This window comes from Varanus komodoensis, unplaced genomic scaffold, assembly GCF_004798865.1.
Source record: "Varanus komodoensis strain SLA01 unplaced genomic scaffold, ASM479886v1 scaffold24, whole genome shotgun sequence".
Taxonomy (NCBI): Eukaryota; Metazoa; Chordata; class Lepidosauria; order Squamata; family Varanidae; genus Varanus; species Varanus komodoensis.
This window is the reverse complement of record NW_025335641.1, coordinates 11,607,082-11,625,383: the sequence shown is the minus strand read 5'-3', so window position 1 is coordinate 11,625,383 and position 18,302 is coordinate 11,607,082. Positions and strand designations below refer to the sequence as shown.

Here is an 18,302-nt window from a genome sequence, read left to right as displayed (position 1 = left end):
TTGATTTACCACCCAATGAGTGTCACTTGAAGAGCAGCTCCTCAAAGGGAAGCGAGTTTCTCTGCAGAGCACTGAACCGAGTGGCAAAGCCATGCAGAGGCTGCTTCCCTAGGGAAATGTCAGGAAGGAGCCGACAATGAGTTGTGACAACAGGACCACCCACAGAACTCAGGCACATCCTGAGGGGACTGGCTGTCCTCCCTGTCTGGTTCCTTGACAAAGAACTAGAAGTGAAACAACTATGACCAGGAGCCGTATCATTCTGTATGACAGATGAAGGGAACCTTCAGATGCTCTTGGACTACAACTCCCATCATACCCAACCATTGGCCATATTAGCTGGGTCTTCTCCAGTTTGGAATTACCTTCTGTATGGGTTTCCCTTCCATTCCTGACTTATGGACCACACATCGAAATCTATGAATAGTCCCTCTTTTACCTGTCCCTGGTAAAATCATGGCTTCTATCTTGCCTTTCAGGGCATATTTTGGGAGTGTCTTTTTTAAAAATGTTGTTTGCATGTAGCATAAGGACATTCAGAGTTCAGCTCATCCCAAAAATTAAACTCTAGAGTGAAGGCAGATGTCTCAGCTCAAGTGTGCAAGTTCTGTGCTACACTACACTAGCACATGATGCGCACTGCCAAACACAGCACGCACGCACGCACGCGGCGAGTGCACTGCCCCGGGCTCATATGACAGTAAACACTGCAGCACGTGTTCAGATTGTCCATAATTGGAACAAGATCCACTGAGAAGTTTAAAACTTGGGTTTTTAATTAAAGGAAAACTATTGCAATCCATTCAGTTAATCACCCTGTTGGGAAATTAGTTCAGACAAGCTACTGCAGAATATTTCCATGTTTAGCTGTATTTTCTATTTTTATCTATATTGTTACAATTGTACTAGGAGCTGCCCAGAGAGCCTTCTGGCTATGGGGCAGGATACAAATGCAATCAATCAATCAATCAATCAATCAGTGAGCCAGAGATTAGCCATTTATGTCTGTATATGCACGCAAGCACTGGGGCAGTGATCCATGGTGTACAAACAGAGGATGTCAGAAGCACTGAGAACGGCCCTTTTGCAATCAGTGAAATTTTGGGAGGTGCAGTGGACCACATCATCTGTGCCCCCTACCTCATCACAGTCTGCCATGTGGACTATAGGAAGACCATAAGGGGGAGCTTGTCGCTCATGCTTTCCACGCAGAGGGTTTCAGGAAGCTCCTAGTTCCTACTGGATTCCCTGGGGAGACACTGCCAGTCAGTGTCAACACTACTGAGCTAAATGGAGCAGTTGTCTGAGCCATAAGGCAGCATCCCTAGACAATCTTTAACTCTATGTGGACATTAGATGATGATGATGATGATGATGATGATGATGATGATGATGATGATATTATTATTATTATTATTATTATTACTGTTATATATGAAGCCATGCACACGTGAAATATTTGTGGCCACAGGTTACAAGATCTGAGAACTGCTAATATAAGGGGAGAAAGGTATTTCCTGTGGCATAACAAAACACTGAGCTCTCGCTGCAGCAAGGTATGAGTTCATTCCCAAAGTCCCAGAGTCCCAAAGACCTGTCGTTTCCAGTATCCTGAATCCCACAGTTCCCACCCAGCTGTTGAAGGGAAGCTGTTCCCAGTGACTGGTCATTTAGAGGCCACATTTACTATTGTACCTACTATCCATTGACCAGTTCGTCCAATCCACTTTTGAAAGACCATGTGGCCATGACCACATCTTAGAATTACATTTCCCATGGCTTGCAGTCAACTGAAAAGTCTCAAGTTTCCTGCGCAACCAGATAAAGCAAGAAATAAGGATTTCCAGAAAGGAGTACAGCTGTGCAAGGGCATGTCTGTATTTTGGTCAGGCACCATTTCTTTCATTCAGGTTTCCAGAGCACCAGAGTTGCCCTTATTCATGCTGGTGGAGGGGAAAAAAAAACAAAACTAAGAATGCACCTTCTGACTGTAACCATACTGGAAAATCACCAACAGGCTGGTAATTCTTCTCATCAGATGATCCTTCTGTAACTCATCAATGAAGCATTACTTTTCAAATGCCGTGCCCAGCTCTAGTTTTCAATGGAAATGCTTCCTTTTAAGGAAGAAGTTAATCCATTCTTCCCTCTTCCTTTCTTAAGAAACAAGTCTTCTATTTAAAACACATTTTCAATAATGTCTGTGGTTGAAGAGGGAGGGAGCCATGCGAGAGTGAGATTCCACAAATATTATTCCAAATATTCTAATACTGCTGCTTTCAAGTTCATTGTTGGCACTGTCTGATCTTCTCTCCCCCACAGGGAGTGGCCTTTTTAGACTGTACACATGCAGAATCAGGCAAAGCAAGCCAAATCACCCTGCAGCCAATTCATCTGCCCAGTTCAGCCTTTTGTGACCTCTTGGGCTACAATTCCCATAATCCTAACCACTGTGCATGGAGGCTGGTGAGTCCAACACAGCTGGTGCGTACCAGGTTGGGCAGAGATGGACAACATGTGACTCTGCAGATGTTCTGGTTTACCGTATCCATCGGTCCTGGCCAACAAAACCAATTGTAAGGAATAATGGGAATCGTTGGCCAAAATGTGCAGAAGGACACAAGTTGCCTACTGCTGAGGCTGGGAAAGGCAGACCTTGTTTGTATTTATCCCCAAAACTCCCTCTCTCTTGGTATGTCCAATTATTGTAGTTCCTCTGTCTTATTAAAAAGCATCTGCTCAGAAGCTGCAGCCTCTGAAAAATGAGACAGCAACATTTTTCACTAGGATCAAGAGGACTGAAAATATAACACCAATTCTTTTGTATGCTGAGTCCTGTTTAAGATGCTGGTCTTATCTTGATAAGTGGTCCAAATAAGTGGCTTTGGACCACTTGATAAGTGGTCCACTTATCAATACCTATTGAAGTGAGTCCCCTGATCTAAACTGTTTGGACACTACACACAACATCTAAGGCCTTCCAAGGGGAGCTTGGTTTATGGCAACAAGGAAGAGGGACTTCTCAGTGGTGACCCCCACTAAATTATGGTACAAGCTCAGTCACTATTCTGGAGCCAGGGTCGGAGCACCCTACACAGTGAGACATTTAATGGCATATGAGAGGGTTATGTGTGCAGTGGTCTAGTTTACTGAACATTTAAAATGTACTTAACTGTTCAGCTGGCTTTTAATCTGTACTTTGATTTTGTGTTATATTTTATACTAGTTTTATTGTATTTAAACAGTATTTTATTGCTTTTTTAGAAATTACTATTGGCTGCCTAGAAAACTTCAGCTACTGGTCAGTATATAAAGTAAAATCATCATTTTTTCATTACTTGATTAGTATTATTTTAAAATCTACATTCAAACTATCTTTCATCTCCTGTTGTGAGCGACTAGCACAAAGTGGATTAACCTCTTTTCACTTGGGGAATAAAGACCAATTCTAAAAGAGCTATTTAACTGTGACCACAGAGTTTCAGCAGTGCTAATGGAACAAAAGAAGAGTTCTAATCACACAGCCACTTCTCAGTACATTCACTTGTTCATGGGTCCCAGCTTTTGTATAACCAGCAGCTTCCTTTTTTAGCTGCAGAATGACCTAATGCAGCAATACTTTATAGATGTTATAAAAAAGCATTCATTTGTATTCAGCTATTACAAATGCTATTTTGCAGGCTTTTAAAAATGGTTCCCCCTCTAGAATCTATGCTACAAATGAACAGGCTAAAAATATCCCACGTTCTCATGTGTCTCTGAGAGACATTAATAGGAAACAGAATTCATTCCTTCTTCTTTCTGTCTTTAGTGTGGCATCTCTAGACAGATCTCTTAATTTACATGTAAAGTGCAACTAATTATTTGCTTCAGAGACATACAGAAGTGTTTATCAAACAAAAGGAAAGCCCAGATGATGAAAAGTAAAATGATACAGCAAACCTACAACATGGGTATTGTTCAAAATCAGACTATAATAGGTTTAAAAGGCTGACACTGCTTGGCTTGGCTTATGCCTGTAGAAGCAACACAGGATGTAATTATTATTGCTTGAAACTGGCCAATGGGGGTTCCATCTTCACTCAAATAGATTGGAAAGAACATACTGAATCCCCTTCATTCTGTTTAGCACTAAAAGTAAATTTTTCGCTCTATAAGACGCGCCTGACCATAAGACGCACCTAGTTTTTAGAGGAGGAAAACAAGAAAAAAATATTCTGAATCAAATGGGCACATAATCACAGGCACACTCCCCATCACTTCCCCATGGGCTGCACATCTGACAGACTTACTGCACACACATATTCGCTCTATAAGACGCACAGACATTTCCCCTTACTTTTGAGGGGGGAAAAGTGCGTCTTATAGAGCAAAAAATACGGTAGGTACAGATTAGCATTTAGCAAGCTGATTGTTTGTAAGGTCTTGTTAAGGTGTGAAGAGGAGCTTATCATGCTTCTGAGACTGATGCCCAACCTATATTCAGGGTAAGATTCTTCTCCCCACTTGGGAGGACTATACCAGCTTGCAAAGTGACAGCTTATACACCAAGATAAGCTATCACTGAACTGACATTTCCAAGTAGGGCCAATCAGCAGGCAAATCCATGTGAAAAACAGGAACAAGCACAAGAGATCTAAAACAGATTTACATATGCACTGCAAAAACACAATCCATTAATGTCTGCTCTTAATCAACATCAGTTGGCATCTTCACCTGCTGTCAATCAGCAGACACATTCCCCAGGATCAAAGACTGGATCTTCCTTCTAATAAGAACTTGTATTAAGTATGTATGTTTGTATGTATTTGGATTCTGCACCACTGCATTTTGATGAATTCTATACGACAGCATGCTATGCAATATGAAGCCAGTTGAGATGGGTCCATTTAAAGCACAAACTGAGTAGGATTGTGTTTTGCTTTAGACTTTGCTTATAATTGTTCTCCCTTTTTAAAGAGGAATAAAATGCAAATCTTCTAATCTGTACCCTTTATTTATTTACATCCAGTCCTTTTGGAGCTTGTGCACCATTCAGCCATAAAATACAGCAACTCTGCATAAAATTACAATACAATAGAACAGAGTCCAGGTTAGCAGATAAACAAAGGATGCTGGAGTCACATGCTTCTCTCTCATGGGTAACCATCCACCAAGCCTCTACCATAATCAGAATACAAAGGCCCCTCTACAAGACCATAGGCTCTCCCATGACAATTTGCATGAACTCTCTTACTTTGCTCTATTTTTTCTGCTTATGGAAAATGATGAAGATCTTTCACAAGCTTGCCTACCATCATGAGGAATCTTTTTCTATTGCCAGTAGCTATTGCCTTTAAACTTTCTGGGTTGAGTGCAGCCCTAAAAGCTGAGAAATCTTTTTTTTTTAAGTGCAAGCCAAGATACTAACAAGGTGGAATGCTAAACCTCATTTTTTGATTAATGTACAAATGCAGCAGCCACTCCATAATGGGCTTTGCATGGCTTCCCATTTGGCTACCCCACAGCATGTCATTTCTTTATGGCATATATATTTTGCAGAGAAGTTCTTCCAGACTGCCCCAAACTGGGAGAAACTCTCAGATTGATTCTCTGTTAGTTATACTTGCAAAGCTGGGTTTCCTTATTTACACTTGGCCTGCTAGATCAAAGTTTGAGAACCTCTGACCTACAGCCTTTAGTCCATGAACAGTTTACCCAGATATCTGTGAAATCATCTAACTATGTATATGCAACTAAAAACTTGTGCACATCTTCTCAAGTCCCAAAACATTATTCATCCTCTCAACAGTTCTTACCGAGTTTTAGAACAGGCTGAGGAGCAATCAGCCCCTACTCAAAATATTTGGCATCATTTAAACTGCCTGCTCCAATATTCTTGTACTGTAGTCTGCAGAACACAGAAGATGTAATCGCTGCAGCAGGACTTACAGCATCTTATGGCGTGAGCCATTGAGTTGGAAAAACCACTGATTGCAGTGGTGATTAGTCTCAAGTAAGAATGCACAAAATTACAGTTCAAGGGTTCTTTTTACAGCTTCCTGCTTATCATGGTCATTTCCTTCAGGAACAGATACATGCCCAAGTTTATCTGAAATAAAGCACAGAGATCACTAATGGACAACTCGGAATGTGGTTTAACACTCTGAGCTCAAGCAAACAAGCAGACTTTGTGCCTTAGTAAAACTCATCATGGGAGTCTAAAAGGAAAACAGAAAAAGCAGTAGAAGCAGAATCAGTTACTCAGCAACACTGGGACTGTTTATGGATGGGACTTATAGAAGAGTATCCTCCAATTCAGAAAGTAATCTTAATAAAATACTGTGGTCTTTTTATTATTGATTGATGGAGATAAATCACACAAAGCACTGGCTGCATGCACGTGGAACAGTAAGCCAGAATACTGGTCCTGGCTTACCGGGAGTGAACCTTCTTGGCTATTCCTGCTAGCATGAGTAGCTCAACAAAGTACAAATGACTTGTTCATATGTTACCTAAACCTGGATGCCTGGTTTGTTGCTCCCAAACAAACCAGGATTTATAGGTAAAAATAAACGCAGTCTATCTTTGCATGCACATCCTGGCTTGTTTCAGAACAACAAACCATAAACCAGGGTGAAAACTAGCAAAGCAAACTTTTTTTAAAATTTGTTCAGTTATTTGTCTTAGCAGGACAATGTGAGAGCAAACAGGCTGCAAGCCAGAATCCTAGCATATTTTTTCAGGTGAATGCTGCCCCTGAGGAAGTATTGCTGAAACACACAGTTCAGGAGAGTAACATGGTGTAGTCCTTTCTGGACTGTGCCATTCTGATTCCTAACTGGGTTGAATACTCCCCATTACTTTTTTAAAAGAGGGATAAAGTCTGCTTACAAAGAGAACATTTAACATATCATGGAAAAAGGTTTTGATCTAGGATTCTCCCTGCCATGACACTTTTCTTAGCGGCAGATACACAAACACACACACACACACACACACACAATGAATAAGTAAGTGTGGGGTCACCCAATTTGCAGCTTAAAACATTACAGCTCAGCAAGAGACACAAAGGGTTACATATAATCACATAAAAACAGACAAAATACCAGATATTTCAGTATGGCATAATATTTAGACATCCCAGTGCAGCAAGTTCCAAGAGTGATGTGTTAACAACTCAACTGTTGTTGAAAAAACAGGGCTTTTTTCAGATGGCCTCATTACCTCTCAAGATCAACTAACATTTGATTCATGTGAATTGTACCTGAAATGATTTAAACTAAAAAAAAACCTGAAAATGTAATTTGTGCAACATTCCTAGGGTAAAATAGTGTAGAATAAAAAATCAGGAAAGAAAAGTTAGCAAAAGCTACTAACATACTCCCAAAGTTCAGTCCTCTCCAATGTATGGTCTTCATGAAGTTGCTTTGAACTACAAATCCCATCACCCCAGACCATTGGCCATGGTGACTGCAGCTGATAGGAATTGTTGTGTAACACCAACAGAGGGCACCACTGGGGAAGGCAGCCATAGTGTTGATACAACAAAGTCTTTAAGGCTGCAATCCTATATGTGCTTACTTGAGAGTAAGTCCAACTGAATTCAACTTATACCTTAATAAATACATACACATTGTACTGTCAGTAACTCAGAATATGTTGCCTCTAATTAGTGGATGTTTCACATTCAAGAACAGTTCTGTCTCCGGAAGTTTTACAAATGCTCGTTATTTAATCCTTCGACATATAAACCACTAATGAAAGGAATCACATTTTCCCAGCTCTGTCTCATCTGACTGACAGGTTTTCCTAAATGCTTCTTTTTTGGGGGCCAGTAGAAATGCCAGTTTTTGGGAGCCTGTGTCCAAAAGTATCCCCAAGCCATATCAATGCAGGACATTAAAGATCAAATGACCAAAAACAAATTGTTTTTGGTCAAACCTGAAAATGTAATTTGTACAACATTTCCTAGGGTAAAATAGTGTAGAATAAAAGATCAGGAAAGAAAAGTTAGCAAAAGCTACTAACAGCTACTCCCAGTTTTTGGGAGCCTGTGTCCAAAAGTATCCCCAAGCCATATCAATGCAGGAGACAAAGACATTAAAGATCAAATGACCAAAAACAAATTGTTCTATTTCTGCTATAACAGCCTGAATGTCAGAATATAATGAAAATGCCTTTACTGACAGTGATGATTAATTACCAAGGTCACAAACCAACCTTGCTTTCCACTTTCTTGATTTGAGCAGTCTAATTAGTTATCCACTCTTTCCAAAGAATCACTCCACCATAACACTGTGGCATAATGAACTGAAGAGGCTTTATTGGAATTATTGGCATTTGCTAAGAGGACAATGATTTTTAGCTTTTCGCGGGAGGGCTTGGAAGTAATGAAATGATATTTCATACCTTTACATACTCCATAGCTGGATCCATAGCATTCTGATCTCTGCAAAAAAAAAAAAAAAAAAAAAGAGGATCAGAAACTACAGTTACTTCATCTGATTAAGAACAAAAGCAATGCTTTATTGCTATTCCTTTTTGGGTGTAGGGCTGAAATACCCGTACAGCAAAGCTGAGCAAATTGCACTGAACTGAAGAGTCTTTGTCAACTTACATTTCTGCTATTGCTATAACTAACATATGGTGCATATGGACATGTTTGTTCCTATACGGCCTATAGCCAAAGCTCTGTGGGTGGTGGTTGTATTTCTTCAGAACCACAACAGCTGGAAATTAACTTCATAACCAGGACTGCCATTTTGCCATGTTTTCTGCCACACACGTCATCAAAGATCTGTCTCTGATGAGCTAGAATGCTTGGCAGGAGGGTTCCTCAAGAGGACGGTGTTCAGGTGTATAGACCAGAGATGACCAAATTATCCTGGAGCAAGTTTTCTCCCACCTTACCCTCAAGGAAGCATGGATGTTTGTATCTATTAGTATGTCACCTTCACCCTTATTTTCATCTAAGTGGTATGTTCAGACTCTAGCTTGTTCCCCTGCCAACAACAGAGAGCAAGATTTGGAAGTCTCAACAATCAATCCAGGGACATCACAATAAAGAAGCCAGGAGGTGGGTTGGTGACAATGTGCTAACAGACACGGCATCCTGCATGCACTCATTTTAAAACTCTTTTGTTTAAAATACATGCATCCCCCTAAAACAGCAGTGTTTTCCCATATCCATAAAGAACAATGCTGCTTTATTAATTTTAGAAGGAAGAGACAGCTAGCTTCATTGAGCAAAAGTTCACAAAGTATTTTTCCCTTTGGGTCCTCACCAAATCAAACTGAGAGCACTGGAAAGTTCTCTATATATCCCGAATACACATTTAAAAATAATTATAAGGCAGATATCTAAAGTACCTCCAACTGAAATTAATGGATTAAAGATTCTAATCATTATATCACGAGTGGAAGCATCTTTCATTTTCCATACATATATTAACTCTATCCATTGTAGAATAGTTAAAACAAGAGTAACATATGCATAAATACTATTGGTGCAATAGCAGTCTGGGCATTAACTCTTTTATAGGTGAACAGCCTTGTCTCATATTACATGCTTTTCTACACAAGGCATTTCTCATTCACTCACCATCCCCTACTTTGAGGCAACATTGTTGCCTCTTAGCTTCACCTCTGGTGACTTTTTTAAGTTAAGGAAAAATGTGGCATGTATTTCTTAAAATAAAAGAAAACGATGTTTCTACTTGTGTATTTGCACACATTACACCGGAGTGCCACCTAGAAGTTATGTAGCAAGCACAGCACCGCACCACAACACAACACTTTTTGTATAGTGTGTGGATTTCAATACTGCTATCAAATCAATGCAGATATAGTGAATTATCAGCCAATTAACATCTTTATGTAGAAAAACTCCAAGTAAACAGATAAGGCTTGGCTCCACATGGGAAGTGAAATCTGGCTTTCCAAAGAACAGGCTCCAATTTACAAAATAACTTTCCAAAATATGCATACTAGACCTCATGACAGTGTAGGTTTTTTAAAATTAGGGTTTTATTTTTCCTGTGTTTTATATAAAAGGCACACATTTTAATGGCAGATTCAGGTGGCCCATTGTCCACAGCTGTACAGCCAGAACAGGGCCACTGATAAATAAGAGGTGTCAGCAAGCTTAGGACAACCTAATATTTGAAGAATAAAAATATGTTCAAAAATAATGAGGGGGGGAGGGGGGAAAGGTCCCAGACAAGTTAATTTGTCTGAACATGTTTAATAGTCAAATAAGCAAAGTGGTATTTGAAATAGGGAAAATGGTACAGAGAAGTCAAAAAAAGAATGGACAGCCCTCCTTGGAAGGAATGGTTGCCTTGAACCCCAAACAGGAGCAATCCATTAAGGAGAAAGGATATATGCTACCACATTTTGCTGCAGGTCCATCCTTCCATATATATTTCATTTTCAAAAATATATTGCAAATTCACTTTCCCCTACACAAGATTTTTAGCTACAGGCTTGCTTCTCTGTGTAAGAATATTCCCAAAAGTTACAATTCCCTCAGGTAATTTCTCTGCATGCAATATATATACACAACCAATAAAGTCGCCTCTTACCACCAATTCTAATTAGTCATGTCTATGGGGTTGGCAACAATAAACCTAGAGGATTACAAAGATGCTCAAACACAGCTGCACACAAGACCTTTAGCATCAATTGCAGCTGAAAGCTTGTTTCACTACCTTAATAAGCTGTCTTTCATCTGGCATTATAAAGTTCCTAGTTAAAAGATGTTTAACTTTCTGTGGAACCCACATTTGCCACCTCTTGGGTTTGTTTTGCTGTTTGCTTACAGGATGTGTACATTTGGTCGGAGGGATGCTTTCAACTTGTACATGATGAGGTTTGGCTAAAGAAAGGCGTTCACAAGTGCTGAGTTTGCACTGTAAGTTTGGCTTCCCAGAGATCAGATAAGCCTCATTTCCATGTCAACAAAGCACATTTGCTGTAGAGAGCAGCTCATTAGCATTGGAAAGGAAAAGCTGTTTCACTCTTCAAAAGATAAGAGAACAATTATAACAAAAAGCAGCTTCCCATTTAAAGAAAAGCATTAACTTATGAACTTAATCAGGTGACATCACAGCCCATGCATTCACTTCCTCCTGCACAAGATTTGGAAGCAAATGAAGCCACCAGCAAATGCTTTGGTGTGCTAATCTTCCAGAGTCACTGGCTTTTTCTCCATTTTAGCAGATCTCAGACACCCTGGCTGAGTTTCCAAACACTACTGTTACCTTTAATGTAGGTCAAGAAGCAGGTACTGCTGGCTTAGTGGTATGTGTTGGGATGTGGTATAGAGCTGTACACTATAGCTGCTGTATTGAACTCAGAAAATAAGGTTAGATCACACTCTCAGAAGCCACAAATATTATTTTAACAGAAGACCACAAAGCAAGGGCAGGGCCAGGCCTCTATGAGGACAACTATATGGCAGAAGCAAAATACATTGTCTTGTAGAAATATCCACACACAGCCCTTTGATTTTTCCAACTTGAAGTTGAAATGAAGACGAGCCACTGCTCACAGCTATCATCTTCAGGTGTGTGGGAAATAGTTATAGAGCATAGAAGGAGGCTATGTGCAACTTTACAGATGTTTTGGCTAACTATTCCCCTCATAGTGGTAGTATGTCAAAATATCTGGAGGACCACAAGTTGCCCAACAGTGAAAGAGTGGAAGCAAGTTATACCAAATGCATCTTCCGCAGTATATTTTCACTGCTTTAAAAAAAACAGAACATAAATGTGATGCCCCTGGATAAAGCGAGGCAATCCATCATTTAATCAAAAGAGTTCTTCCCTAAACCTTTAAATCAAAGAGTCAGATTAACATCAGTCTATATGTATTTTTGCTGCAAGAAAAGCATTTTACACATTTATTTATCTAACAAACTGGGACCATCTTGCTTGAAAAATGGGTGAGAGTTGTAAAGCAGAAACAAAAAGTTATTCAATTCCATCTAGTCCAAGAAAGATAAATGTCTAGTGCAAAACAATTTTAAGAGCCAACCTTAACTAAGAAAGGCAGGTGTCCAGGCAATCAAATGTTTCTTTAAATGTTCCAGGCCCAGGAACATGTCTAACAGATTAACAGTGCACTCCTATGCATGTTTATACAGAAGTTCATTTCATTGAGTTCAGTGGGACTTAACCTGTGCATAGGATTGCTGTCTGAATTTAGTTGGATAAGACTTCCTATAAACTAGCTTTCTAGGGCAGGGGTCCTCAAACTTTTTGAACAGGGGGCCAGTTGAAAGGTGCCAGCGATGGGTGCGGGTTGGGGGGGGCGCTCGCGTGCGTGGCAAGGCAAGGGCGTGCATGCGCAGAGATCGTTCTCTCCAAAACAATCTCCTTGTGAGCAAGCCGGTGCCTCGCCACGGCGCGTGTGTGCGCGCATGGTGAGCTATGGTGGGCTGGATAAATGGGCATGGTGGGCCGGATCCAGCCCATGGGCTGTAGTTTGAGGACCCATGCTCTAGAGCATAGAAAGTTAATCTGGTTCCCTCCAGAATTTTCCCTCCCCATCACCCTTCCCCCAACTATTGCCCATGCTTGCAGAGACTTATTGCAACATCAGACTTCCTAATTTTCCCCTAGGAGTTTTGGATCTTTGAAAAAATACCTCTGAGACTGGTTCTTCCACCAAGTACATCTTCCACTTGCTTAATTGGGACAAAAAATTGATTTCGAAGATGCTATTATAAAACCAGAAGAACCAAGTGCTCATGGGAACAACTATGTTGCATCTTCAGTTGTTGAAAAACACTATTAGGACCAAGTCCAAATGCATGAGCCCTGCATTCACAAAGAGCAGAATATGGAATGGCTTTGTATAGGACACCGACATACCGTTCCCCTACTAGATTCTAAGCATGCTGCAATGTCTGGGAGGGAGACCTTAGATTACCACTCTTCAGCATGCAGGTTTACTTCTGCCTGCTCCAGGTGCAAGGATGCAGAAGTCTCTTGGCAAGAATGTTCATGGCTGCCCCAAATCTCAACACCACTGAGATGTAAACGAGTTGGGAGGCTGCTGCTGCTACTAGGTTATGCCACAGAGATATCAAACCACAGGGCCATAGGACAAACCTGCAAGGGGACCAACTGTAGTTCTCTGGTGTTCCCCAACTGTTCACATATTCCTCTCATCACCCATCATTTGGTGGTCTTCAAGCTTTTACGTGTGTTTATTCTGCATTCTGAAAAGTTGAAATGCATGTCCTAAAAGTGCTTAGTTACTGTATGTAGGAGAGGTAAGTTAAAATATGCACCTTTTGCTGTGAGCCCCATCCACCAATGCAGCTCAAGAGATTCTCCAAAGCTGAATTTGGCCCTGGGACTGAAAGACGCTTGTCAGCCCTGTTATAGCAGCTCTTGGGCCTTCTGAAGCCACTCTATTCCCTCTGCACCCATGGAAGTTGGAGACCCAAGAGGGAAACAAAATGAACCAAGAACTCCCATCAGACCTAGCTGACATGGCCAATGTTGAGAAATGATGGAAGCTACAATCCAGCGTCATATTGCCCTCTCCCATGTTAACAGATTTAAACCAACACTAAACCAAGGGAAGTCAGGAGAGTATCTCCTCCATCCATTGAACAGGAATGCTGGTACGAGACAGCATGTACCAACATTGCAACACTTTGTACTGCTCATACTAAACTATTTGTGGTTTACAGTGAAAATAGTTCACATTTTTATTCTGAACAGCAGAGGTGTGATTTCAAATGCCAAAAGGTAAAGATGGATATTATTCATGCTAGTGGGAGCTGAGCAATATTCATCTCTCACCCCAGACCGGTTTTAAACCAGTAATGGATAGAGGCTTTCCATTTCTCCACAGATTCAGGAAATGGAAACTAGTAGCTGGGAAATGGACTCCACCATGCAGTCAGCCTTCATTCATCTTTGCTGAAGCCTGAAGTCTCAAAATCCAGTCCACCATTCACATGCAGAGTGGCAAGAAAGATTTTACAATACACTTGTAATTCACCTTAGCAATAATTTAACATGAAGATGAAGCACCATGCTTAGAGTGCTATCTTTAGAACCCATTTATCCTAGAAGCTGTATCTAGCTATTGCAATCCTCGATATTGTGCAAGGGACCAGTCTGGAGGTAGTGTGGAGGACGACAGGCCAAAGCCAACACACATCCCCCTCAGAGTGTGCAAGCACATGCTGGGGAAAGGATTACTGTTGATTGGTGGAGAGCCAAACCAGGGAAGATAAGATTAGTTCCATTGCTCAACAGCAAAGAAGAGAAACAGACTGATAGGGAAACTGATGGCTGAGATCTTGGGAAAGGGCCAAACTATGGATGTAAGTCAATTTGTAAAAATCTGGCTTCCCCATAGCATTTGCAGCCACATTACCAACCAAGAAGAAAGAAGAACCAAGAAGAAAAACCATGTGGGGCTTGCAAGGTCATCTGCCTGTTTTCCCTAACTCCACCTTAGTAAACTGGAATATCCCCATCTATACCAAGTTCAAGTTCCTCCACAAAAAAGGGGAAAAATGATGTAAGGGATTAAGGATTTTCTTTTCATATCTTAAATAGAGAAGAATTTAAGTGGGAAAAAATCCATTTCAGATATTGATGGTCATGATGTTGTAAGTTCCGTATGCTCTCCTTTAACCAGCACCTCTTAACACTACCCTTTTCCACGTTCTTGTTAGAACATTATTTCTACAGGTATATTAGTGGCTAGGTGGGCATACCCTTGCCTTTCCCACAAGCTGGCTTCCTCCTGCAAACACCCAATGTTGTTCAGCACCCAAAGCAAGCCTGGTCGGGGAAGGAGCCTCAGGGAAAATCAGCAGGCATGAGAAAGATTAAGTGTCTTCCTTGCCAATTGTCCCCCTTGAACGGCCTCCACCTTTGCCTTACCTCAACCAAGAGGAGCTTGGGAAGGTGTTTATAAGGTATCATGCCTGAAAGTATATCCACAAACAGCCATCCACAATCAAGATCCTAAACAATAGGAATGTTCAGTGGGATTTTGCAATATTTACCTTTATACAAGGGCACAATTCCATACATGTTTAGACAGCAATAAAGCTCTACAATTCCCAGCATTCTCTGGCCAGCATGACAGACTGGGAATGCTGGCAGTTGCGAGACCCTTTTTCTGTCTAAACAGGAATACACCCTTAAAAACAAGACAGGCAATTAAAACAAAAACAACCAAACCCGAGACCCTCGTTAGACTGGGCAGACATGCATCAGAAATAGTTTAGATTTAACACATGCCCCTGGTTCTGTGTCTTTGTTTCAGCAAGTGCCCATGGGCAGCAGGGTGGTGGGGCAGATTGGCTCCCAGGGATCTGAGGCTCCAAATGACTCCAACCCTAGTGGGCCTCCCTCAACACTGCCTCTGCTTCAGCCGGCTCACTCCATGCTTATTTGGTTTATGTGGAGTTGTATTTTTATGCACTGTCCCACAGGGCCAACTAAGCAGCTTCTAGATAAACAAATAAATACAATATAGTTAAAGGAGGCTTCCCTATGTACAGCACGCATGAAGAAAGCTCAAGATACTCCTGCAAGTAGACAGCCATAAAACTTTCCTGCACATAATCTCAACAAGCTTGTCTCTCTGCATTCTAATGGCAATAGATCTTCTCTATGTACTAATTTTTGAAATACCTTTATTTAAGTAGCTGATACTGCATGATGACCTGACCTAGCATCATGAGATAAGAAAGGAATTTTTAAATAAAAATCTTAACTCAGTACATGCAGGTTGCCTAAAGGGCATTGTACATTCCAGAGATCCGCTTGCATTTTTCTTCTCCTCTTCCTTTCATGAAGTATTTATTAATCTTTGCTATAGTTTATTTGTCCCCCCCCCCACTTTTCACTCTTAAGTTGCCAGTTTTAAAAACAAAACAGCTCAATATCTTAGCATCAGAAGTCTCATAATTGAGCTTTCGCTCCTGAATCCTAGCAAAATATATTCTGTTGTGATTTCTTTTTTCACAAAACACTTCAGTTTTACAATGAGGATTAAAGAACCAGTAAGTAACGGTTTAAGTAGGACAGTTATTCTGGCCAAGCCACCTCAACAATGAGCTCAAAGGTAAATTTAAGAGAGGCTGCCTGGGAATCCCATGAATAACACCCAGAGTTCCATGATGACAGAAAGAAGAAATATAAATATACTAAGAATAAATCATACAAGTTATGAAACTGAAATTTCCACACTGCTCTGTTCTAGGTTACAAACAGCATGGCCACCAATGCTGCAAGGCAGATGAAAAGCACCAGCAGAAAAGAGGACATAGATTCACATAAAATTAGCACATAGTAAACTATGTGTATAGATGCACATTTAGAAATAATTGCTCTAATTTTAAATAGAAATACAGCATATCACTCCATAACAGGGAAGGCCCCAGGTGACCCATTTGCCTGCTCAGTCTACTATCCAGGTGTTAGCTTCTGATGGACAACTTCAAGGCCAAGCTTTTCTTTCTGATGGTTCTGTAGCTTTTCTTTGGACTTGGACTGGACAGACCTTCAAATGGAGGACACCTTCAAAATTACCTCTGACAGCCTCTGAAATAGCAGAGAGCCTCTGAAAACAGGACACATAGCTACCCTGATGAAACTACATTGCACCAGCTATAGCAATAACAAACCATTTTTCAAGGCTACTTGCTTTCAGAACCTCGGGGCACAAAAGACAGGTGTGCTGTGTCAGACACAAAGTGTGCTTGTAAGCACTTTTCAGTAGTTTTCTCTTTAAAATACAGTGTGGTTTCATTCTGAGCAGAACTGTGTGGCACCACACTGTAAGAAGGACTGCAGCCTTAATTTAACATCTCATGTTTTTCGTTTCAAATTCTTAAAATAAGGATTTCTACCTTTCTTTAATCAATTTCTAGACAACCTGCTGCATCTAAAAGAGCATCCTGAAGCACTTTACAACATAAACATTTCAAGTACTAAATATCACAGTTAAAACATGTAAACAGAAAATACAAAACAAACAATCTTTACTGGAATATTTAAAATTAGACAACTAAGCATTTCTAAATTGGGCGGTCCAATCAGAGAGAGAAGGCCTTGGTAAAAAGATAGGCCTTCTGGCCTCTAAAACATGCCACAAGTTGGCCACTTCCACGTACGAAGGGCCAGGACATTCCACAAAGGGAGCACCTCTAGTCCATTTGCCACCAAATGGCAACCTGCAAATGGCCGGATAAGCAGCAAGACCTCCTCTTAATATAAGCAGTCAAATAGCCCCACATAGAGAAAGCTGATCCACCAGGTGATGTTCATATGTTCAACCTGAACAATATAGATCTTTGATAGTATTACTGAAGTTCAGTTAGGGGCAGTTTGCTGAATATCTTACATTTAAATAATACTGAAAGAGTCCAGCACCTCATGAGGAAAATCTATCTCCCACCTGAAGTGCAATCACACGAGATTAAGAGGATTTCCTCCATACCAATTGGCAGTCTGTTACAGGACAGCAGTTGTAGAACAAGGACGCAAGATAAAAGGCAGCAACAAAATTGCAAAGAGTTTTCCAAATCTCTGGTAGAGCAGGCATATTTATAATTAGAATTAAAGATGAAAGATATCTTTCATGTTGTACACAAAACGGTTTTATGTTCAGAGAGTGCCAGGCTAAGAATCGCCTATCCTAAGTGTTTCTGGGCCTATTGGAAGGAGGAATGCTCAAATGGGTCTGGCACCAAAATGATATGGCTGGGCCCCTGCCGGCGCCCACTCCTGACTCCTCACCCAAAGGTTCAGCTGCCCCCTCCACGGATGGAGCAGGAGCTTCCCCTTGCCTGGCCCTCCCCCTCTGAGAGGCCATCAAGACTGGGCCAAGCAGGGGAGAGCAAGCAAACGGACAAATGTAACAATGGCAAAGAGATGGCACTTTGTCATATCCCCTGCAACATTGGAAGCCAACAAACATAAGTCCAAAACATGCAGAAATCTCACAGGTGCCATTGCTGATGGGCAGATTATTCTGCTGCATCAGGAAGGGTTGAATATGTTATATGGCATGGAAGAATCGCCTCATCCCCAACAGAGGTTGGCTAGGAGGAGACCAGGCCAGATCAGGGATTCACACAGAGAAAGACAAGACTCCCCTATGGACAGGTACTCTGGGACTCACAGGAGCTTGTGAATTAAATTGTGAGTCACAGTAACAGTGCACTTGGGGCAGGCTACATGCCCACAGATGACCGTTTGGGAATAGCTAACCTGGTTCACATGCCACAACAGCCTTCCATAGCCGCCACAATATGCCCAGCCTGTTGTGCCATG

At 41.1% G+C, this 18,302-nt stretch overlaps 1 protein-coding gene across 2 annotated transcripts in view; it reads right to left on the bottom strand.

Moving 5' to 3' along the window:
• Positions 1 to 18,302, bottom strand: part of BCAR3 (BCAR3 adaptor protein, NSP family member) — a 140,666-nt gene that overhangs the window by 49,343 nt on the left and 73,021 nt on the right. For both annotated transcript variants that reach the window (XM_044432198.1, XM_044432197.1), the window contains exon 4: positions 8,392 to 8,431. In XM_044432198.1, the coding sequence (XP_044288133.1) occupies positions 8,392 to 8,431 (40 nt within the window). The remainder of the gene's footprint in view (positions 1 to 8,391; positions 8,432 to 18,302) is intronic.